The following is a 23,591-nucleotide window of genomic DNA, read 5'->3' on the forward strand; positions in this document are numbered from 1 at the left end:
ATAAAAAAGTGAAATCATTCAATACGGTAAGGCAGAAATAAAAGAGGATTGTAAACAATTTGGCTTGATATTGACTTTTAAGGTTCTAAATTAAATGCTGGCAAATAGAAATCAGCAATATAATAAAATCATAATACCCAGGAGAATACTTGAATGATTCAATACTTTAAAACTCTGTACTTGTTCACCAGTAATTTTGTGAGTGCCTGTCTCAGGGTGATGTAGCACCGCCGTCGTCTCTAAGACAGGTCTCCAAGGCTCTCTGTTCAGGCCACTTCCTAATCCTTTTGACTGAACACTTGTCATTCTCTGTAGTGACCTTTCACCTTTGTTTACTGTTAGCCTTTCTTGGCTAAAATGCTGGTTATCCAATGTCAGATCCTTGCCTGTCTAGATCACTGCTGAATTCCCCATGTGTAATCAAGACCCTGGCATATACATTTCACATTAGTGGCATTTGTTTAATAACTATGTAATTTCTATTTGTTAAGTACCTTTTAATTAAGCAAATGCTTATCTGGAATAAATAGTTAAGAATGGTTCTAAATCCCAGCCCTCAAGGTGCCTGCTGTTTCAGTAGAGACAGACAAATCAACAGGTGTTTCTCTGCTCTGTGCCTGTAAACACAGACTCTGGTTTCCCCGCTGCCCAGACCTGAATAATCACACAGAAACTATATTAATTACATCACTGTTTGGCCAATAGCTCAAGCATATTCCTAGCTAGCTCTTATGTATTAAATTCACACATTTCTATTAATCTGTGTAACTCCATGTGGCTTTTGCTTACTGGGAAGGTTCTAGCGTCTTTCTCCTTTGGTAGCTACCTTGTGTCTCTTTGACCCTGCCTACTCTCTCCCTCTATCTCGGTTAAGATGTCCTGCCCTGCTTTACTCTGCTAAGCCATTGGCTGAAACAGCTTTATTCATCAACCAATAAAAGCAATACATATACAGAAGGACGTCCCACATCAATGCCAATGCCTCATTGCACTAAGCATTTATTTCAACTCTCAATTTGCTGAATAAAAAAGATGGAAACTGTTTCTACAGGAACCTTCTACAACTTCCTCTAGAGAAAAGACTGGAAAATCAGAAGCACAAAGTAGTAGCTTCCTGTTCCCTAAGGTCTGCCACCAAAGGACACGCAGCAACTCCACCAGTGAGTATCTTGCCAAAATATCTTCGGGAACAGGGTTGTATTAGTTCCTTTTTTGTTGCTGTGGAAAATGCTGTGACCCAGGCTACTTAAAAAATGTGTTTATTCTGGCTTCTAGTTCCAGAGGGTTAGAGTCCACAGTGGCAGGAGGAGACAGCAAACAGTCATGGTGGCAGGAATAGGCTGCCGAGAGCTCACATTTTGAACCAGATGTGAGTACGGTGCAGAGAGAGAACTGGAAACGGGAGTCTAAACTCTCAAGACTGCCTCTCATCCTTCCCCCAACAGGACCACACTGCCTACACCTCCTCAAACTGCCCAACCAACTGGGGACCAAGTGTTCAAATGCATGAGCCTGTGGGGATGCATCCAGCCCACCACAGGGACTGACCTTGCTGGGAGACTAGGGGGCTGGGTCCTTCCTGGGTTATCAAGGGTAAACCAAGTTGACCGTCTGTCTTTCAGAGAGCATGCTTCATGGGTGTGCTTCCCAGACAGCTAGAGAGGTTCTACATTAACCTGGCCATGTCTATGTGGACAGCACCTCTGGCTGGGTGATGTGCTGGGAAGATCTGGTCTGGGGAAGAGAAAAAAAACCTGAGTGCTGGCATACTTCCTGAGCTGGGCAAGCTTCCCCTGCAGCCCAGCCCCCCTTGCCTCACCTATCATTGACAGGGACTGAGATCAGAAGACCCAAGGACTCGTGAGCGCTGTAAATGGAATCAGAAGAGTGGAGAAAGGCGTGGTGAAATTAAGCTTGCACTGGAGGTGTTAACACGAAGCCGGGCTAACATTTTCAGTTAATGCCATGCTCTTCCCATGTGACCACAGAAAACGTGTGTGCACAAGTCATTGGAAATTCCACTCTAAACCCCGTGTTTAGGTGGAAATACAAAATATCATTGTACAAACATTTACAGTCTAGTTATCAACTCCCTTTTATTAAATATTCACATTATTTTTAGTCTTTCATTAGCATAATCCTTATTGTTTACTTTACACATGGATTTTTTTTGCACCCGTGTTGATTCCTGAAGGAAACCCCATTTAGCCTCCATATCTGTAAATGGGAACCACTTTAAAAAAAGTAACATTTTTATAGAAAATGTGTGGATTCTTTTCTCTCCCCATTGTCGTCCAAACAATCCAGCATATGTAGTGCATTTATATGCCTCTATTATGTGATAATAGTGTGGTAAACTTATACAAAATATGGAAAAGCACCCACACATCCTGGTCTCCATGGGGGGTTCCTGGAAGCAATTGGTGCCCATGAATACTGAGTGACAACCACACAGGAGGGAGTGGCTGGTCACTAAGAAGGCCTGAAGGCTGAGTGTGGTGGTGTCTGTAGTCCCATCATGTGGGCCATAGAGGTAGGATGATCAGAAATCCAAAGCCTGCCTGGACTGTATACACTGAGTGTGTGGCCAGGCTAGGCTACAGCAGAGCCTGTCTCAACCCCCACCCCCCCAAAACAAAGCAAAACGAAAGACACCATATTCATATTTGAAGGCCATTATGCTTAGATTGGGATCTAACTTCCTTGGAAATAATTATGTGACTTTGGGGAAGTTGTTTGTCTCTCTGGACCTCATTACTCTGTAGCACTATGAGCCGTCCTTAAATGGCCTGTTTGGAGACTTATATCACTTGGTTTCTTGTTTGTATTGGCCTGGGAGTTAAATTTTGGTTTAAACAGCACAGGCTTCTCCGTCTTGCCTGGGATTGTTTCTCTGCCTTGTTCTGCACCTGGTACCAGTTACACACTTTGCAGGGGGCTCCGTCTACAATGAAACCAAGGGAGTCTGTGCAGAATTATTAAGAATCTCAAAGTGGCAAGAGCACAGCATGAAATCAAGATGCGTGCCTTCTGACCGCAGCCCCCGGTGACTGCCCAGGCCCTGTGTCTGTGGGCGGCCATGCTGGTGGCCCCTGGGAGCAGACCCCTCAGGCAGTGCCACCCACCTCCCAACCTTCTGGGTCCAAACTGAGCTCCGTTATTGAATGAATTAGTGGCTGACCATAGGAGAGAGCGATGGGGTGTTTTTCGGTGTTTTTCTCCCTGGCCAACTGACTGTCCATTACCCAGGCGATCTTTCTTCCCTGGCTGTGACTCTCTGGGTCCCACTAACATAATTTCTTTCCTGTGCCCTTCAGACCCTGAAAGGTAGCAGCCCCAGGACCCCAGCACATCTGGCTGGTTTTCTTTCTTTCTTTCTTTCTTTCTTTCTTTCTTTCTTTCTTTCTTTCTTTCTTTCTTTCTTTCTTCCTTCCTTCCTTCCTTCCTTCCTTCCTTCCTTCCTTCCCTTCTTCTTCTTCTTCTTCTTCTTCTTCTTCTTCTTCTTCTTCTTCTTCTTCTTCTTCTTCTCCTTCTCCTTCTCCTTCTCCTCCTCCTCCTCCTCCTCCTCCTCCTCCTCCTCCTCCTCCGTCTTCTTTTTTAATGTGCCTCTGATTCTTATGCAACCTGTGACTTGCAAAAGCTGAAAACAGACTCTCTAGGTGGACTGAAAGATTTCTTCATTTATTATTTAGTACTTTTTTTGTGGTGACTCTTACGAGTTTTCTATTGGGGTCATCATTACCATATTAATTTACAAAACTCTTGGCTAAAGTAATAGTTGAACTTCGAGTTTCTCAAACACACACACACACACACACACACACACACACACACACCTTCCTCCAGTTACTTCGTTTTTCACTTGAAAATGTTTTGCTTTTTATGCTCTCAAACTTGATCTTTCTCCCTTGACCAGGACTCTTCTACTGTGTTGAAAGACTATTAAATATGTGTGCCTCTTAGTTTGCTTTCTGTTGCTATGATAAACAGGATGACCAAAACAACGTGGGGAGGAAGGGTTCATCTGACTTCCTTTACAATCCTAGTCCATCACTGAGGGAAGTCAGGGTGGGAATGCAGGCAGGACCCGAGGCAGGAAACACGGAGGAGAGCTGTTTAGGGGCACGCTTTCTTACACAACCTGGGATCACCTGTCCAGGGACAGCGCTGCCGAACAGCGGCTGGACCCTCCCACGTTAATCAGTAACCATCAAAATGTCCCACAGGCTTGCCCGCAGTCCAGTCTGATGGAGGTGCCTCCTCTACTGATGGCCCTTTGACTAAGGTGATTCCTGTTTCTGTCAAGTTGGCCAAAGCCCAACCAGCATTGTGTGTTCATATTTTCCTCTAATTAAAAAACGATTTTTCTCCATATCAGACTTGTTATATTTATATTTTTTGTCGCTTTCCATGAAGTAAGAAGCACTGTGCACTATGGTTTTTCTTCCTGAGTGATTAGCGGAAGGCTAGCATCACTATTGATCGTTCTTGCCCAAGCCCTTGTGTATATGTGTGTGGTGGGGGAGGGGGCAGGAGAGTGGGGAGCATGTGCCACAGAGCGTGTGTTCATGTGGAGGTCACAAGGCAACTTGAGGGAGTCATGTGGGACCTAGAGATCAGGTGGTCAGGGTCAGCAGCAAGGGCCTTTAACCACTGAGCCATCCTGCTAGACCCCATCCTTTGGTAAATACCTTTCTTTGTTCCTTCTGCATCGTGTTTCCATGGTGACTTGCTATTTGTTTTCTGTCTCTTGCTGTCTCTAAGATCTGTTCAACTCCATTTTCACTTCAGCTTTTCTTTACATTTAAATTAGCTAATTAACTTATTAAACTTAATTACTGAATAAATACTTCAGAATAAAATTTCTAAATCATCCCTTTTGTGAGAGACAAAGAACTTAGCGTTATCCATTTTTAGTTCCTTTGGCAATTAACTTTTCTAGTTCATAATTCGACTTAGCTTCGAAGTACAAATTCATTATTATTGTTACATATTCATCTCAACTTATAGCTTCTCTTTCTAAAACTGCTTGGGCTTCTGAGCTGGGTTCCTAACCACATTTGGTATCAATCAAGCCAGTGCGGAGGGCATTGCAGGTTTTAACTCCTCCCAGGAGGACCCAGAACAGCCAGAGTTTTGGAGAATGAACCGTGTCCTGCTCTGGCCTCTGTTTATACAGATCTGAATCCATAGACGCTATGGAGCACCCAAAAGCACACTAGCTGCCTGGGTCAGGAAGGGCAGAGCCCAGCTCAGCATGGCCTCAGCACGTCACACTGGATTTGCCCATGGCTCTGGACTCAAACGACTGTAATTCATTCCAAATGGCAGCCTATTTTTCTGTCTTTATTTCTCTTCCTCTCTTTCATCTGGTAGAGGTCATTACCATGGGCAGAAGTCATAGGACTGGGTTATGCCCTAGACTTATTTATTGCGATGAGGCCCTTGATCCACTGTTTACTCGTTTGTTAGTAAAGAGTAGGTCGGGGCTCCCCAAAGCCTGTCGGGAGATGATCACCCACTTGGTCCCCACCAGTGGGTCAGGAGGAGTGCACAATCTGCATGGTGCTTGAGTATATTAGGAACACATGGCCTTTGATTTCCTACCAACTCTGTTCCAAAGTTCTGCATCCCGACTTCCCCACACTGCTCCCTCCTGGCTCATCTGGGAACAACTGGTCCCTGTGAATTGAATTCTGGAGGACCAGAGACTCTGGAAGGACTTCTGGAAGCAGTCACCTTTGCAGGGAGAAGCGTTCCCAGTTACTTTCAGAGCACTAAGGAACCAAAGTCTCTCCCTTTCTCTGGTGCCCCTGCCTCTGTTCCTTATGTTCCTTAGGCATCTCACATCCTCGAGGACCCTCGTTCTGAACCTGCCCAGAATTGTCACATCCTCTCTTTAGACAATAAACAAGTCTTTCCCACTCCCTGCCCCTACAGGAAGGAACTCTCAACCTTGAACCGTCGTGTATTTCCTGTGAGCCACAACCATTCTCTCTTTTTCCTTGCGTGGGGGTTGGGCTTTCCAAAGCTCAGTCCACTTACTCAGGTTGAAGGATGCTGGGTAAACCTTGTCCCTCCCTGGGCCTCTTAAACCCTGCTGCCCGTGCGCTGGCCACACGCGGCTCCTGAGCACATGGCTGCCCTCTGTGAAGAACACAGAGATTTTAGAGGGCATGTCCAGTTGAAGACTAAGTACGTGGAAAAATAGAGCATGACCATCTCATTAATGTTCTTACGTATTGTTTATACGTTGAAGGATCATAGTTTAGACATGGTGGGAAGAATGAGATATATTAATTTAATTAAATTAATCACATCCATTTCCTTTTACTTCTTCTTCTTCTTCTTCTTCTTCTTCTTCTTCCCTATTTTGTTTTGTTTTTTCTTTTTGAGACAAGTTCATACTGTGTAGGACAGGCAAGCCTGAAACTCTCTCTTTTTTCTTTTGTTTTATTTAGATTTTTGTTTTCTTTTTTTGTTTTGTTTTGCTTTGTTTTTTTTTTCTTTTCTTTTCTTTCTTTTTTTTTTTTTTTTTTTTAGAAAGGATTTCTCTGTAGCTTTGGAGCCTGTCCTGGAACTAGCTCTTGTAGACCAGGCTTCAAACTCACAGAGACCTTCCTGCCTTTGCCTCGTGAGTGCTGGGATTAAAGGTGTGTGCCACCACCACCTGGCCAGATTTTTGTTTTCTTTAAAACATGATCTCAGATAGCCTAGGTTCTTTTCCAACTTAGTATGTGGTGGAGGATGATCTTGAACTCCTGATCCTCCTGCCCCTGCCTTGTGTGGGCTGGGATTACAGGTGTCCACCGCTATGCCTGTTCCTTCTCGTACCGTTTTCAGTGTGCCTACCAGACAAATGTAAACGGCCTATGCAGCTAGCTTTGTATCTGAGCAGGGCAGCTCTAGACAGCAGGGAGTTAAGTCTGTCAACCCTAAAGGTTTTCAAATTGACTGTGAGAGTGGAGGGAGGGTGGGGGGGTCAGTGGTGGGGGGCGGGGGTGTCGGGTGGGGGGGCGAGTGGTGGGTGGTGGGGACTGAGTAGTGGAGCATGGGGGGTGAGTGGTGGGGAGTGGGGAGTTGGGGTGGGGGAAGAGGGGTGGGGACTGAGTGTTGGTGGAGCTAGGTGAATGACAACGAGAGTAGGATTCCACACAGACCAGGGAGCTAATGGATTGCATTTCCACAAATGCCCAAAGATTCAAGCTGTCTGCCTGTGTGAGGGTGTGTAAGAGGGAGTAAGGGGTCTGTGTGAAAATTGGAAGGCCACCCTCTCTGCCTGGTCTCCCTGTGTAGTCACTTGTTGCTCCCTGCTTAGCCCCTTGGGTCAGTTCCTATCCCAGGAACCTCAGTAAGGTCTCCTTGCCCTTTGCTCAAGATTGAAAACTCCCTGGCCGCCCGGACGACATGTATGATGTGGCATAGCATGTGACATGCAGGAAACTTCTGTCACCTCTTGCTGAGTTGGGCAGGGGTGGAGTGGGAGCCCACTCTGGGGGGGGGGAATTATTTAGCACCCCACTCCACAGCGCCAAAGCCATGGATGAAGAGTTAGAAACGATGCTGGGTCTTCTGCAGCCCCGAGGACGGCACCAACCATCCTGAGTGCTGGATGGTTTCTGCCCTCACAGACCCCTACTAAAGAAGGGGCTGGCGATTGAAGGGCGAGGCTGATGTCTGAGTGCACACAAAGATTTCTTCTTGTTTTCCCCCCGTCCATCTCTGTTTAGGTGTTAATCCATATTGCACAGGAGAAATTGATTTTCCAATGGCCAAGAAATCTGCAGCTCCCACCGACAGGCAACCGTACTCTCTCTGTAGCAACAGGAAGTCTCTCTCTCAACAGCTGGACTACCCGGTTTCGGTAAGACGGAGGGGAGGGGCCTGGAGACGCGGAGGACCGGAGGCTCTGTAATGGCGTTAGTGCTTTTTTGCTCACAGACTGCACAGAGCTTATTGAGTTTGCTAAGGCAACCCGCTAGGCAAAAATCATTTGGAAGGACGATCTGTCAAGCCTCCCTTGGGCTAGGTACATGCAACCACTATTACTTCTATGCTGTTAGGAGCCCATTGAGAACATCATTCCCGCCCCCCCCACTGCCCCCACAGAGTTCTCAAGGTCTAAAGCATCCTGAGAATTCCTTTATTTCACCTGCACAATAACTCTGAGGTGAGAAGACCAGGGAACTCAGGCTTTGACAAACTAAGGAGTTTATTATCTTTCACGGTGCTAGTATGTAGCAGAATTGGGACTTGAAGTTGTATCTTCTTCTTATTTTTTTTTTTTTTTACGTTCATTCATTTACTATTTGTGAGTGTCTGTGTGTTTTTAGGTGGGGGTGGTGGGGGTGCAACAGCGTGAGTGTGGAGGGCAGAAGTATGGGAGCAGGCTTCTTCCTTCCATCATGTGGGTCCCAGACACACCCATCCCCCACAGAGGGAGGGGGCAGAGACAGAGACAGGGGTTTGACCATCTGGATGTCTTCATCTCATGACCAGCAACACTGAGAAGTTAGTTAGCCATTGCTGATGTCCACTCAGGGTCTCACTTTGTCTGCATGGAGGCTTCCAAGGGAGGCAGCAAGGCAGGATCCTCGAAGAGCTGTTTCTGGGGTGCGGGGAGGGACAGTCTTGGTTTAGGGTTACAAAGTCTGGGATAGTGTGGTCACTTTGCCTAGGCAAGTACCAACAGCTTCAAGCCAGCAACAGGAAAGAAGAGGGAAGGGAATAGCAGGGGAGAAACGGGAAGAGGAAGGAGGGAAGAGGGGAGGAGAAGATGAGCCGTTTCTTCAGGGAGTGATAGTCTTGAAGCCCAAATCTACTCCAGGGTCCCTACAGGCTAGTTATGTATGTGACTCACTTTACAGCACCAAATCTTAGTGAGCAGGATCCTTACACACTCTTACACACTTTCCCTTACACACCCTCGGCTAACACGCTGGCTTGGTGGCCAGATAGGAAACACTAGCGTGTTCCCAGGCTGCAGACTGTCAAAGCAGCACATGGCAAAAGAAGGATGTGCCATTACTTCCTGGGGATGAAACCACGCCCTCAGCTGTAGTATGAGGGCCGGCTTGTTGGGGTATCTGTCCCGCCTGGTCCCCCACAGCTGGCAAATCCCAATGAGAAACCACATACAGGACTCCATAAGGTTATAAACTGATTGGCCCATTAGGTCAGCTTCTTGTTAACTCTTATAACATATATTACCCCATTATCCTTATCTATGTTAGCCACATGGGCTCAGTACCTTTCTCAGTGTGACAGCTTACATGTTGCCTCTACGGTGGTCTGTGCAGGAATGGCAGAGGAACCTCCCTGCTTCCCAGAATTCTCCTGTTCTCATTGCTCCACCCCTACTTCCTGTCTGGTTTTCCCGCCTATACTGCCTGCCTCGCCAATCAGCATTTTATTAAAATATGATTGACAGAATACAGACAATTCTCCCACATCACTCAGCACCTGCATAGTTAGCATAGTTAATTATTCCTGACACCATGCACACAGGTAAGTCCTATTGAAAATGATCTTCTTCTGGAGGAAACAGAGGCACAGGGGGACAAAGTCACTTCTCCAAGGTCATCAGCGGATAACTGACAGAGCCAGGAGAACAATCTGGAACATGGATGTGGCTTCCGAAGGGACAACATTACCACTGAGCCCCACTGCTCCCCACTGGGGTTCTGGGGCACAAAACTGCTCTTGGTTGATGCCCTCTGCTTCTTTGAGGCAGCTGGTTAACCTCCCTCCATCTTCCCTGGAATTAAAGTTCTCCTTTGGAGTCTTGGGGTTCTAGACTCCTTGCCTACTACTGCCCTGTGCCTGGAACAAGCAGAGTTTTTGGTAAACATGCTTTGAGCTGAACACAGTTTATAGGGATGTCTCAAACTCAACTGAAGGTCTTGCTTGGCCTCCAGGGCTTATTCTGGGGGCAGAATGGTCTGAATTATTACCCCTGGCTTACCCCTTCGCAAGCATGTATGAGTCTTCTCTGCTGATCTGCATCCAGGCCACCTTAAATAAAGCTTCCCGCCCGAGCCTCCAGGATCTGAATGATATCCCGGGAAACAGTTTCCAGCTCTTACACTGCCGACCCTTGGGAGGTAGAGGGTGGGGCTCTTCTTGGCTGATATCACCGGTGGTGGCTCATTCCTGCCCTCTTGCGTTCTTCATGACAGGGCACTACAAGACCAACTCGGTCACTGAGCACCGCTCAGCTTGGGCAGCTGTCTGGGGGTCTGCAGGCTTCAGTCATCTCCAACATCGTGCTGATGAAGGGCCAAGCAAAGGTGAGCAAAGATCATCACCAATGGGAAGTGCTGGAGCAATGTCGCCTCTAGGAGCTGCTGCTCCAGGGATGAGTGGGAACGGGGCGGTGGGACACTGTGTGCAACAGAGGGGGCAAACCCAAGCTCACAGTCCCTCGCTGGGGTTTAAGCAATGCTGATTCTTCTTCCAGTTCCACTGTGATCATTTCCTCTCTGAGGACACCACAGTGTTGTTCCCTGATTGCTTGGGCACCCTCTAAGTTGTTTCCTATTCCTTCGTGGCTTGATATTCTCCACAACATAATCTCACCTGATGTAGAAACTAAAATCTTTTATGTAGATTTACAGGGCTGGATTTTACCCCCCATATTCAGATGTTGCTAGAAGAAAGTTAGACTCAAACCCAAATTTTCCAAAACCTATGTTGCCCGTTCTTTATGGGTCATTCAATGGGCACAGGAGGTCTGGCCTCTGCTGGGCATCCTGAAGAGTTCGAATGGACTCTGCTTTGTCGAGATGATGACCGATCTGATCATGTCTACCCCATGACTGAGAACTGAGAAGTATCAATAAGGGCAACCAAAGCATGAGCAGTGAGAGAATGTTCCCCCAGAATCTCTCAGGCTTACCCCAAAGCTTGCTACCACATGCCCGAGGCTTTGTTTTGGGCACCTTTCTGGTGACTGTGACCAAGGGAGGAAGGGTTTCTTCAGGCTCCCAGTCTGAGTGACTGGTCCAGCCACAGGTAAAACACCGTTCTCGCCCATGGTGTCGGGAGCATGAGGCTCCTTGCTCATATCTCAATGGATCTGGAAACAGAGGCTGAAGAGGAAGTAGGGTCAGGATACACATCCTATCAGCCACCTTCCTGTGACCTACTTCCTCTAGGTAGGCCCTGCTTCCTCAATGTGCCACCATCTCCCAAAACAACGCCACTGGTTGAGGACAAGACGTTCAGACATTTCACATCCAAACTGTAACAGACTGGCCCATGCCTAAAACAACTAGGGCAGACGCATTTTCAAACCAGTTTAAACCGCCCAGCTGCTCAGATGAACAGTGGGCTTCTTGAACCTATCCAACTACGTTTTGGTTGAGGTGAGATAAGAACCACCCTTGTCCAGGGTGGGACCTCGCCACACACCTGGAGTCATCTTTCCTTCTGTCTCCTGTCCCTTCCCACTCCTGGGAGATCAGCAAGGAATACAAAGGCCCCTCAAGCCAAAGGGAGAAGAAGCAGGGGCTCTCTCTGGGCAGTCCCCCTTTCTGACTTATAAGCCAGGCATTTGGTTACAGTGACCCAAAAGGTAACCAATACAAAGCCCCAGGAATATGGTAGCATTTTGGGGGTGAACACAAGAGACACTTGGGGCACTCTCTCACCACCGATTCTTCTGTTTCTGTGTGGGTTTTGAGAGCTGTTGTTGAGATGAACCATCTATGAATAGATGTTCAGTGGCAACCATGACTTTAAGGGTTTGTCTAAGAACCGAGCTCCCAGCCCAAACCTAGATGCTTCAGAGTTGAACCAAAAGACCTGCATTTATTCTCGAGCACCTGTCTAAGGCCAGTCACTGAAAAAAAAATGAGATTCTCTAGCTTCCTGAAGGTCACAGAAGAAAAGGGAGTCCCTTGAGGCCAAACTCAGTTTATCTGGGAAATACAAAGATCCTCCATCTTCAACATAATAAATGGAGCTGTAGGTGTATCCATTGCCACTGTTTAAGCCAGTTGAGAGCGAACCTTTGACCTCCTGGCAAGTCCGCATGGTTCTGCATCGGACCCACGTAGGCCGCCTTGTATCCTTTCCACAGCTGAGGGTATCTGCTGAGCCCCGGTCTCTCCCGGTGCCACCGACATAACCCTAGGACGTGTTGGTTGGCTCCTGAGAATGACACCTTTAGAAAGACCAGGTGACTGGCGTCCTACGGCAGCAGACAGGATGGACACAGGACGGAGGGTCGCGAGCGGCCTTTGGTGGCAGAAATGATGTGTTCCTGGGCATAAACTGTTACTACTGATGCCATTAATGTCTCCTTGATGTTTCTGGGCATCATATTTTATTTTCAAGTACAGCCTGTTTCACCACATTCCTTAGCCTTACTTCACCACAATATCAGAGGAGGCCATTGGATGGAAATACTCAAGCGGAGAGAGTGAGGCGTTAGTCTCTACCCCGCACCCCTTTGCCAGCTCTGTGGTCAAGCCCCTCATACTCTGTAGTCCAAACTGGCCACAAGCTACTAACCACACTGCCTGGTTAACTTCTGAGATCCCCCCTCCCCCGGGACTAAAGGCATTTTGTCTCCTCCCCAATTCCTTTCTTCAGGGCTTAGGCAGGGCCTTAGAGAAAAGATCGGATCCAGAAACAGCTGGGGTACTCTTCATCTGCCCCCCTCTTCTTTCCCCAGGGCCTGGGCTTCAGCATTGTCGGGGGAAAGGACAGCATTTACGGTCCCATTGGGATTTACGTGAAGAGCATCTTTGCTGGGGGCGCAGCTGCGGCCGATGGCCGGCTCCAGGAAGGTAGGCCTCCTTTCCTCCCCCTCTGAGTGTGGCTGAGAGGTGAAAAGCACAATCCAGAACTGCCAGGGTCAGGAGGCACTGAGAGCTGAATATGTGTCTGGGGCTTTCAGAGTACACTTCTGTGGTTGGGAGGGGTGTGTATCTCTAGTGGGAGACTTCTCCCCTCAAGGGCACCATCATAGCCATGACCGGATTGTCATTCCCTGACAGCAACGCCCCCTGGTTCTGTCTGGGATGAAGCCTTTTTTCTTGGCTGACTCTGTTCCTTCCTTTCCAGTGCCCTGTTCAGTGTCGGGGACTCACTGACAGCCCCTCTCCTTCATCTTCCCTGCCCTGCTCCACCTGAAACCGTGGGACACCAGGGCTTAGCACTTCTGGCAGATGAGTGGGTACAGTGCTCAGAGTCCCAGCAAACTCTAGACCCGTGGTTCTCAAACTTCCTGATGCTGTGACCCCCTAATACAGTTCCCCGTGTTGGGGTGACCCCCAACCATAAAATTACTTCATTGCTACTTTCTAAATGTAATCTTGCCACTGTTCTGAATCATAGTGTAAATATCTGTGTTTTCCCATGGTCTTAGGTGACCCAGTGAAAGAGTCGTTTGACCCCCCCCCCCCCAGGGTCACGACCCACAGTTGAGAACCACTGCTCTAGGCTGTAGAAAGACAGAGTACATTGACTCAAACCACAGTTCTCACACCAGTGGGAATTAGGGGAAGTTCATTCTGAGCCAAATATGAGTGACTGTGGCCTAGGAGCAAGCATCTAGATGGCCACAACCACTTGTAAAAGGGGTCATATGAGCTCTTTCCTGGCCACAGAACAAAAGGGAGTCAGAGGCCAAGGCCTCTTCACAGGGAGTAGCGGCAGCACCAGGTGGGTGGGTTAGGGTGACGTGGACGAAACGCTCTAGGTGAGAGAGGACACAGGACAGCGGGCTTAGCTTTCAGGTTGGTGGGAGCTCCTGATCGGCTGAGTTCACACATTTGCAAAGATTTTATCTGGTGGTCAGAAAGGTGATAGGTCAGGTACCAAGGCGGTGAATGATGCACGACTACTAAGGCAACCTGGGATAGCCTGAAATAATCGTGGCCCTTGATCTGCGACATTCCTGCTCTCCACCGTGAACTGTTGTAAACAGCCGGTCATTCTGCAGCAGCAGCAGCAGCAGCAGCAGCAGCAGCAGCAGCAGCAGCAGCAGCAGCAGCAGCAGCAGCAGCAGCAGCAGCAAAGACGTGCCTTTTGGAGGGACCTTAATCCACAGAAAATCCAGGCAGAACTCCTCTTTTGAATTGCCAATGGCTTCCCCACTGGCCCTCCCTCTGCCCTCCTTCTGCCTGCAGTTCTTTCTTGTCTTCAGAGGACAGATGTTCCCTCTAAGTGAGCAAGAGGCCTGGGGACACAGCTGCCAGACCCCTACTCCGCCTTATCTCAAGGCTGTGTCTGGAGAACTGGACAGCCAGCTTGGGCCAAAGAGATCTCTGGATTTCAGTCAGGGGGCAAATTTCAAGGGCAAGTAGTAAAGAGAAGAGAGAAGGGAAGGAAATGGGAAGGATTTCTTTCTTGTCAGAGCAGTCTCTGTAAGCCAGGTTGGAAGTCCAACCACCTTAACAACCTGAGTTATCTGGGGGTGGGGGTGGGGGTGGGGACATCATAGTCCCAGAGGCTGGGCATATACCACAACAAAGAAAGGACTTCTACCTCTCTAAATGATTAAAAATATTCTATCAAGGGCTGAAGAGGTGACGCTGTGGTTCAGAGCACTGGCTGCTCTTGTAGAGAACTGGGGTTTGAATTCTAGCACCCCCACGGTGGATCACAACCATCTGTAATTCCAGTTCCTAGGGATCCGATGCCCTCTTCTGGTCTCTAAGGGTACCAGTCACACATGTGGTATACTGGTATACGTACAGATGAAATGCCTATACACATCAATTAATCATCAGTCATCAATCAGTTAAGTAAAGAACCCAGTGATAGGATTAAAAAAAAAATCTATCACTGGGTTGTGGTGACGCATGCCTTTAATCCCAGCACTCAGGAGGCAGAGGCAGGTGAATCTCTGTGAGTTTGAGGCCAGCCTAGTCTACAGAGTGAGTTCCAGAACAGCCAGGACTACATGGAAAAATCTTGTCTCAGAAAACAAACAGAAAACAAAACCCTCAAATGCACACACACACACACACACACACACACACACACACACCCCACAAGATTAATAAAATTTAATTCAAAAAATTCTATCTTGCTGTTTTTGTGGCATGCAAATTATGAGAAGATTCAAATTTCAGCCATGTTCTTTCATGTGAGGCTATGGCTGCCTTGATGTTCCAACTCTGTGTTGAGTCATCAAAACAGAAATGGTAAGACTTGCAAAGATTTAATTATTTCCTATCTGGCTCTTTACAGAAAACACTGCCAACCCAAGCACAATGTGGCATTGGGCAGTGGGAGGCACTGGATAGAAGAGGCCTTGGGTGAGTCAGGAAGCAGTGCATAGGATGCAGTGGCTGACAAGAGGCAGGTAGCAGGAGAGCCGTTCAGAGGCTGGCACGAGAGCCTGGCACCAGAGACTGTGGCCTGCTCTTAAGGCTGTCTGGAACAGTAACTCTTCCGAGGACTAGGGTCAGTGAGAACAGACGAGGCCTGGGAAGAGGCAGTAAGTGGGTAATGAGGACGCGTGACGGTTTCCAGTTTCAGTCAGCTGGAGAACAGGAAGAGGCCAAGGAGGAAGAGGAGAAGGCTGAAGAAGTGGGAACTGCAGGAGGGCGATGTGCCTGGCTGAGCACTAGATGGCGCTGTCCGACAGCCCACGGAAAAGCGGTCGCCAAGAGGGAGATCTTGGGGAAGGAGGTGATGGGGTGAATTAAAGAATGATAGGGGTGTGGAGGAGAAGAAGGAGAAGGGAGGGACTGAGAGGGGGAAAAGGAATGAGGGCAGGTCTACAGGAGCAGCCCAGGCAAGATCAGGAAGAAAAGAGGAGCCAGGAGAAGGGAAGAGTAGGCCCGAATCCAAGGTGTGTGCTTTGGTGTTTTGTTACTTTTGGACTCTTTTGGAAACCATCAATTTTTTCGAGGGGGAGGTGGCGCAGGGTGGGGTTATCTCCCTTAGTTAATAGCAATAATAAAAACAGAATTCCAACCAGCCCATTCCTGGTTTAGAATTAAGAACTAGCCTAATTGTTTTCAAAAGTGGCGTGCGTTCTCACGTCGGCTCTGGGTGAGCATGCTGGCTATGATGGGCTTGCTGTGAACACCAAACCACTAATGACTTGCTTTCCTTCTCCTTCTGGAAAACAATTGTGTGAAATCGATCTGGCACACCCTAGGCTCATGAATATTCTCCAGACACGACCAAATGAGGACATGGCAGACAAGTCCAGGACTGGATTATTTGGCCTTTGGGGACAGATATTTTAATAACTTAGAGTCAGCCCTCGTGGAATTAAGAGTGGGCATTCTGAAGTTTTGGCTTTGGTTCCCCCTTTCTCAGCACACATTTAATTACGTTTTAATTCTGTCTATTTTGTAGCCCTGGCTAGCCTTGGACTCGATAAGTAGCCAAGGCTGGCCTCCCACTTCTGGTGATCCTGTAGCCTGTGCCCTAAGTACTGGGACTGCATGCTTGGGGTAGTTTGACATACTTTTACCATGTGTGTTCTCAGTCATATGGAGTCTTTTGGTGACAAGGGTCGAGTTCTGTCACTGTTCCCTTTGGTTGCAGAGGGCCCACCTTTCTGAGCTCTGCAGCCTTGATTCCTAACACAGAGACACACTAAACTAAACAGTATCTGAGCTAAAAAGAAACAGTTATGACAAGCTGCTGGGAAGCACTGTTAAAGCCAAATGAATGGCAAAGTTGGCACTTGATTATTGGTGGCCCAGACAGTGCTCGAGAGTGGCAAACTCTCATGGCCAAAGGCTAGGCTTGGCCGGCCTAGGGACAAGGCCCAAGGCCCCAGGTATATCCCGAAAGCCTGAATAAAGCTTGTTAGCTTCTGCGTGTCTCTCCCTCAACAGGCGATGAAATTCTGGAACTCAATGGCGAATCAATGGCTGGCCTAACACACCAGGATGCCTTGCAGAAGTTCAAGGTAACGTTTTAGCCTCTGTCCACAGTCTGAGGCCCTTGGGCAATGAAGTCAAACCTAGCCTCGTCTCCTTCCTCTGAGGCCACAAAATTAAAAACTGACCCTTTGCAGGGACCTAGCCTTTGCCTAGCCGACGCTGCCCTTGGGCACAGCATTAAGGAAAATCCTCTACACATGGCAGTAGATTCAGGACATTCAAACTACTCGAGGTTTATAAAACTGTCTCAAAACACGCATATTTATCATAGTAGATTTACAAATATGGTTTGGGTTTTTGAGGGTTTTTTTATTTTTTGAGGGGGGCTAGAGACAGTAGTCCTTGCTGTCCTGGAACTTGTTCTGTAGACCAGGCTGGCCTAGAACTCGGAGATCCACCTGCCTCTGCCTCACAGGTGCTGGGATTAAAGGCGTGCACCACCACTGCCTTTTTGAGTTTGTAAGGGATCACTAAAAGGTATTTTGAGTCTCCATCCAGTTAGTTCAGTTCAAGAGTCTGTCTGGGTAAGCACCCATGTCACATGTCATGTAACATGTATTCTCTGGGTGCCTTTATGTGTACGTGTCTTGTGCAAGTTGTCACATGTTTGTATGCTATGCATGCACACACACCTGCGTTTCCTTGGGAAACAACAATCATCGTTACTGGGCATCTGTTTGCTTTCTTTTTCCCACTGGTCTGAGAATGGCTCCAAATACCGTCACTCTTTTCCAGCAAGCCAAGAAGGGGCTTCTGACCCTGACAGTGAGGACCCGCCTGACAGCACCCCAGTCCCTGTGCAGCCACTTGTCACCCCCTCTGTGCCGCTCCCTCAGCTCCAGCACGTGCGGTGCTCAGGACAGCAGCCCCTTCTCCTTGGAAAGCCCAGCGTCCCCTGCCAGCCCCGCCAAGCCCAACTACAGGATCATGGTGGAGGTGTCTCTGCAGAAAGGTAGGGGCGCTGTGCCAGCCTTTGCCCACTGCCGTCCTAGGGAGACAGCACAGAACGGGTGGCCAGCAGATGCTATTTTTGTCCAGCTGGACTTGCCATCAGACCTCATCCTCCTTCCTTCCCTCTCTTCCTCGTTCCCTCTTCCTCTCCTCTTGCTTATTTAGTATGTGTTTGTGCATCTGTACGTGCGCACGCCACACAGAGAACAGCTAGTGGGGGCTGAGATTCACTCCTTCTGCCGTGTGTGTTCTGTTCTAGAGGCTATTTGTGCAGTTCAAACTCAGACAACGTCTTTATGTCTTTAGTGAGACAGTTAACAAGCATATAGCAGGGAACTACACACACACACACACACACACACACACACACAGAGAGAGAGAGAGAGAGAGAGAGAGAGAGAGGAGAGAGAGAGAGAGGGGCGGGAGAAGGGCCAAACTCTGAACTCCACAGCACAGCTAATATCTTGAGACCTTGAACAGCACACTGACCCTCTCTCTGGGCCCCAGGGATCTGCAGCCATTGGCTCTGTGATCCCAGGTGGATGGCTAATTCTAGAAGGCTGGAGGGACAAGGGACATTGTTCAGGGCAGAGCTGGGCTCCAAGCGCAGCGATAAGCAAGTGTTCTGGGAACAAAGGGAAGACCAGCAGGGCTGGTACAACACAGGCAAGTGGAAGAGGGGTTGGATTGAAAGATGGAGAGGAAGAAAGGGGGTAAAACAGGGTCTGAGGAACCAGAGAAAGGGATGTGTGTGGAAATGGGGACCAGAGGGTGCAGTGGATCCGTTGCCTGGCGTATGTCTTAGCTCCTCTATGGAACCATGAGCTGTTTGAGCCTCCAGGCATCTCTGATGCAAATACTCAGTGGCCATAGCAAGTGGGGCTCCTGTTCTGAAGACCACAGAGCACGCTTGGCATGGTATGTGTGTGGGGCCTGGCCTCATGTGGGGCTCTCTCTGACAGCTTACACTAGACACAGTGCTGAGTCCTTCTAAATAGCCTAACCTAATCTCTGCCCCTCAGACTGTGATCAGCATTGTTTGGGGTGAACCTCAAGGACCCACACATGACAGATGCCCAGTAGGTCAGAGAGACTTGCTCTGGTTAGGAGACCTGGATGCCAGGATTGACTCTGGCCCCTGCACAGTGCATGTCACACACCACATTTTTTTTTTTTTTTACCTTGATAACAATGACCTACAACATCCATCCCTCATGGAGCTGTTGGTCTCCGGATACCAAAAGGTGAAAACACAGAGTGTTTTGTAAGCTTTGTGTGCCTAAAGAAAACCCGAAGGAGGCTCTTTCTCCTTCTTACTCCCTGGTCCCCCAGTTGGTCCTTCTAAGCTGCCAATTCTTGTTTCCAGGGCCTTTCCAACCTAGCAAATCCTCCGTCTCTCCTTCCATACTGGAGGTCCCCACAGCACAAATGCCATCCCTGTTTGTCTGGTCTTGTGCAAGCCCTCTTCTCACATCTTTTCAGTCGCCTTCAAGGGCATCATGGGTGCCTGCAGGGCAGAACTTCATAGGCCTGGTCCTGCCCAGACTTCCTGTTTGATAGTGGGGTTGTCACCTACCAGTCACTCAATTCACGACTACCTTTGAGCTAATTTATTGATCCACTTCTTCTACTCCTTTCCTTTGGAATATACTCCATGCCCTTCTGTTTCTCCCTCTGCCACCCTTTGTACCCACTGGGCCCTACAATGACCTTCATGCTTCTATTTTTGTCCATCCATATTTATTTCTCCATATAGAGCCAGGCATATTAATAAAGATGGTAGTTAAATTACACCACCTCCTCATTCCCGACTGTCCCGTGGCATTTTCTTCCAAGTTAAACAGTGTTGTTTACGCCTGCCCTGTCTCCTCAGCTCACTCTCCCCATGCCTGCCCATGTTCTGCCCACACCGGCCTTTCTGGTCTCACAGCAACAAGGCAGCCCCCTCCCTGCCTCCTGCCTCTGCCCCATCTCCCCATCCTGGCTCGTTCTTGTCGTCCATGGTTTGTACCAAATGTTGTCACAGAGGCCTGGAGGGGCATCCCGCCACTTCCTAGCGCATTCCCTTTCACTTTCTGTTTAATACCATCAATGTCTCCTCCCTTCCTCCCACCTCCTCTGGCTCACCGTCCTCTATCCCCCTTCGGGCTTCCCAACCTCTCTCATTTCCTAGTGTTTCTCCACTTGACCTTACCACACACCCTCCTCACCATCTGCTTTGCCCATCACTTGCTCCCTCAATGGCCCCGGTGTACAGTGACACTCCACACGCAGGGGCGGGAGGAGCGTCATGACCTGGACACTTGCCTAGCGCGGGACGCCAGGTGTCAGAGGCATCTACTAGGCTGGGACCCCCAGGAAAGCTCACACTCCCCATTTTTCCCCCATTCTGCCTTCCAGAGGCTGGCGTTGGCCTGGGCATTGGCCTGTGCAGCGTGCCCTACTTTCAGTGCATCTCGGGCATCTTCGTTCACACGCTGTCACCTGGATCCGTGGCGCACCTGGATGGACGGCTGCGGTGGGTCCCCGTTTCTCTCTCTCAATGGTCCCCTGGCTTAGAGCAGAGAAGGCTTCCTTTAGGAGTATCTGAGGTTGGCCTCAGGAGGAATGCGGAAGGACTCAGGCTTGGCTCAGTTGTAGCACAGTCACAATCACGTCAATCACCTGGGCATAGGGCAAAAGGGGCAGGATACAAAAAAATCTCAGCAATCCCACACCAGAGCTATCAATTGAGTCCAGTGTTACTGATAGCCCAGAATCACTGCAAATCAGACGGCAACAGAAAACAAGGGAAGCTTACTCTAACTCAGAGTCGACTGACACAGAATCCATAGCGACGTAGATGGCGCCGTCTCGATGGGGTTTTCCTGTGAGCTCTATGTGCACAGCAAAGTGTTTTGAGCAAACCAGCTGTGTTCATGTACATCCTTGCCAAGAGGGCCAAATAATTTCAGATAGATTCTACAGCCCTGCCTCTTTATATAGAACTTCTGCCTACAGGGAGCGATCTGATTGGGTAGAAATCGTTATCTCAGTTTAACCCATTACGATACTTGCGAAGCCATTCTAACATCTGCCAGAGGGACAAATGTATCTTTCATGAGGACATGCTCTGCTTTTGTAAACAGGAGAGTTTTGCCCTGCTTTAATTCCCCCCTCCCCATGATTGCAGTGTAGGAAGAAGGCAAAGCCACCTCAGGTGGTGTCTGGATAGCAGCTCTGAGCTGGAAACTGATCTGTGCTGCCCTCTGCAGGACAATCACTGCTACTGTGCTTGGGATACAGCTGCAGGGATGGGGTTCAGTTGGGAGCCTGGGAGACCTGGCTTCAGGGCCAGGGCATCTAGCTGCAGGGTTAGAGGACCCCTGCCAAGTTAGGGTGCTGGCTTTAGCTCTTTTGCCCTCTCCCGGAGGCCCACAGTGGGGAGTGGACACTGTTCTGTGCTGTGTGGCAGAGGTCTTCCATTATACCTAGAGAACATGCATCATCTTGGCACAATAAGGGGCTCAGCTTAGCAGAAACACAGAAGGGAGCAGGGGACCCCAGCAGGGGATGCAGAGTCAGGAGACTCTAGTTCTCATTCTAACCCTGCTGGTACTCTGAGAACGACTGTCTTTCACCTTTGTTTCCACTGAAGTTTTATGTGAACGAAACCACACGCCTGTTCTTGTTTGCTGTCCATGGCTACCGCTGTCAATCATCCACAATGGCAGAGCTGAGCATCTGTGACACAGAGAGCAGGTCCTGCAAAACATAAAACACTTCCTGTTGGCCCTTTACAGGAAAGTGTCCGTCTCCAATATAGGCGGCAGTAGGAAAATCATTTCATCCTTCATGCTTCTGTTTCTCCCTCTGTGACGGGGGAGGGGTTATTCATGTCTCAGTTGGGGTCGTGATTGCTATGAGGAAACTCCATGACCAACAGTAGCTTGGGGAAGAAAGGGTTTATCTGGCTTATATCTCCATATCACTGAAGGAAGTCAGAACAGGAACTTAACAGGGCAGGAACCTGGAGGTGGGAGCTGATGCAGAGGCCCAGGAGGGGGTGCTGCTTATTGACTTGCTCCCCATGTCTTGCTCAGCCTGCTTTCTTATAGAACCCAGCACCTCCAGCCTAGAGATGACCCCACCCACAATGGACTGGTCCTTCCCCATCCATCATTAAGACAATGCTCTTCAGGCTTCCCCCAGCCTGATATTCTGGAGACATTTTCTCAGTTGAGGCTCCCTCCTCCCTGGTGACTTTAGCTTGTGTCAAGTTGACATGCAACCAGCCATGATAGTTTATATCAACAATCCAATCCAGTCCTGTCTTTTCTAGTTTGGTTTTTTTTTTTTTTCTGTGTCAGTGGTTACACCAACCAGTCTTCTGTTACTGGAGCAAACACCTGAGGTGTCAGTACATAAGAAGAAAGGTTATCCTAGGGTCAGGAGGTCCATGTGTGTCCGACCCACCCCACTTCATATGGATCTGTAAAATGGAAACACATGATGGCAGGGAGAGAAGGGAGAACAAGTGTTCACCTCCAGGCTGGAACTCTGAAAAGAGAGATGAGGACAGGGTCACACTGTCCCTTGTAAAGGCACATCCCCAGTGACCAAAGGGCTCGCCCTAGGCCCCGCCTCCTAAAGTTTGCACTGGTTCTAGGGCCTTTGCAGGGTACTCATGTAAAACACAGGAGTCGACAGTAACCAGTGCCCCATCTTGAAACTAAAATAAGTCCCCTTGACTGCTATCCTTGCTTCTCTTCCAAGGCCCACTGCTGCATCGCACCTCCGTCATTTGCTTAACCTTTAGCACACCCTGCCCAGCCCTTCCTCCTAGCCGCTCCACTTCTGAGGACACTGAGGTCCAGGGTGTGATGAGTTATATCCTGGCTAATCGACTAGAGGGGGTAAACCACATCCTCAATCTTGATCAGGTCAATGGGAGAAGGCGAGGGAAAGAGACAGGTGAGCTTCTGTCTACGCTGGATGGCTCTGGGTGCGAAACACTGGCCACGCTGTGGCCCACAGTGTCAGGAGTAAATGGCTGCTTGTCCCACCCTGTTCTGAGTTTTGGTCAGGTGGTAAAGAAAGTCTACTCACTGAGATGTCGTGAGCAACCTTGAAGGAAGTATGTTATTGAGAAGTGGCCCTCTTTCTGCTGCAGTCAATTGTTTTATTTTGAGGTTCCTACGGTGTTTTTCGCAGGTGTGGTGATGAGATCGTGGAAATCAACGAGTCTCCAGTGCACTGCATGACCCTCAATGAAGTCTACACAATCCTGAGCCACTGTGACCCTGGCCCCGTTCCCATCACTGTGAGCCGACATCCAGACCCACAGGTAACAAGCCGCCGGGCTTTTCTCTGCCCAGGCTCTCTCTTTCAGTATGAAAGTCAGGACAAGAACCAGATGGAAGCAGGCATGTCACTGGCTAGGGTTTGAACCCTACTCTCCCAAACCTGTCCAGACCATCTGTGGGAAAACATCTCTGCAGTAGAGACCCCCTGACAAACTCCTAGACGGCAGAAGCAATGGTTAGCCACTTAGGAAAACCTTATTACTAAGTTACAAGTTTAGGGTAGGAAGACAGAATTACAGAGTCCTGTAGAGCAAACAGAAGAGCTCTATTTGTGTGTGTATCTGGTGGACAGTCATAATGGGACTAGCTGGAGCTCAGCTGTGAGGATTGAGAGACAAGCAAGCTGAAGGTACAGAGTCCCGAATCAGCACGTGGCCTTAATAAAGAGACTGACACATGGAAGAAGAGAGCTCGCTAGAGTTTAGATTTCTCT

The 23,591-nt window shown here is 48.8% G+C and overlaps 1 protein-coding gene across 4 annotated transcripts in view; it reads left to right on the forward strand.

Annotated features, from left to right (window-relative positions):
• The window catches only part of Il16 (interleukin 16), a 93,753-nt gene that overhangs the window by 49,552 nt on the left and 20,610 nt on the right, over nucleotides 1-23,591 (forward strand). For 3 of the 4 annotated variants that reach the window (XM_085683040.2, XM_085683041.2, XM_048435263.3), the window contains exons 3-10: nucleotides 1,052-1,160; nucleotides 7,731-7,864; nucleotides 10,179-10,289; nucleotides 12,680-12,794; nucleotides 16,815-16,888; nucleotides 17,598-17,814; nucleotides 20,214-20,331; nucleotides 23,007-23,139. In XM_085683040.2, coding sequence (XP_085539166.2) covers nucleotides 1,052-1,160; nucleotides 7,731-7,864; nucleotides 10,179-10,289; nucleotides 12,680-12,794; nucleotides 16,815-16,888; nucleotides 17,598-17,814; nucleotides 20,214-20,331; nucleotides 23,007-23,139 — 1,011 coding nt within the window. Of the gene's footprint in view, nucleotides 1-1,051; nucleotides 1,161-7,730; nucleotides 7,865-10,178; nucleotides 10,290-12,679; nucleotides 12,795-16,814; nucleotides 16,889-17,597; nucleotides 17,815-20,213; nucleotides 20,332-23,006; nucleotides 23,140-23,591 lie in introns of those variants that run through there. The other variant, XM_048435265.3, reaches the window with a different exon arrangement.

This window comes from Myodes glareolus, chromosome 24 (genome assembly GCF_982192425.1).
Source record: "Myodes glareolus chromosome 24, mMyoGla1.1, whole genome shotgun sequence".
NCBI lineage: Eukaryota > Metazoa > Chordata > Mammalia > Rodentia > Cricetidae > Myodes > Myodes glareolus.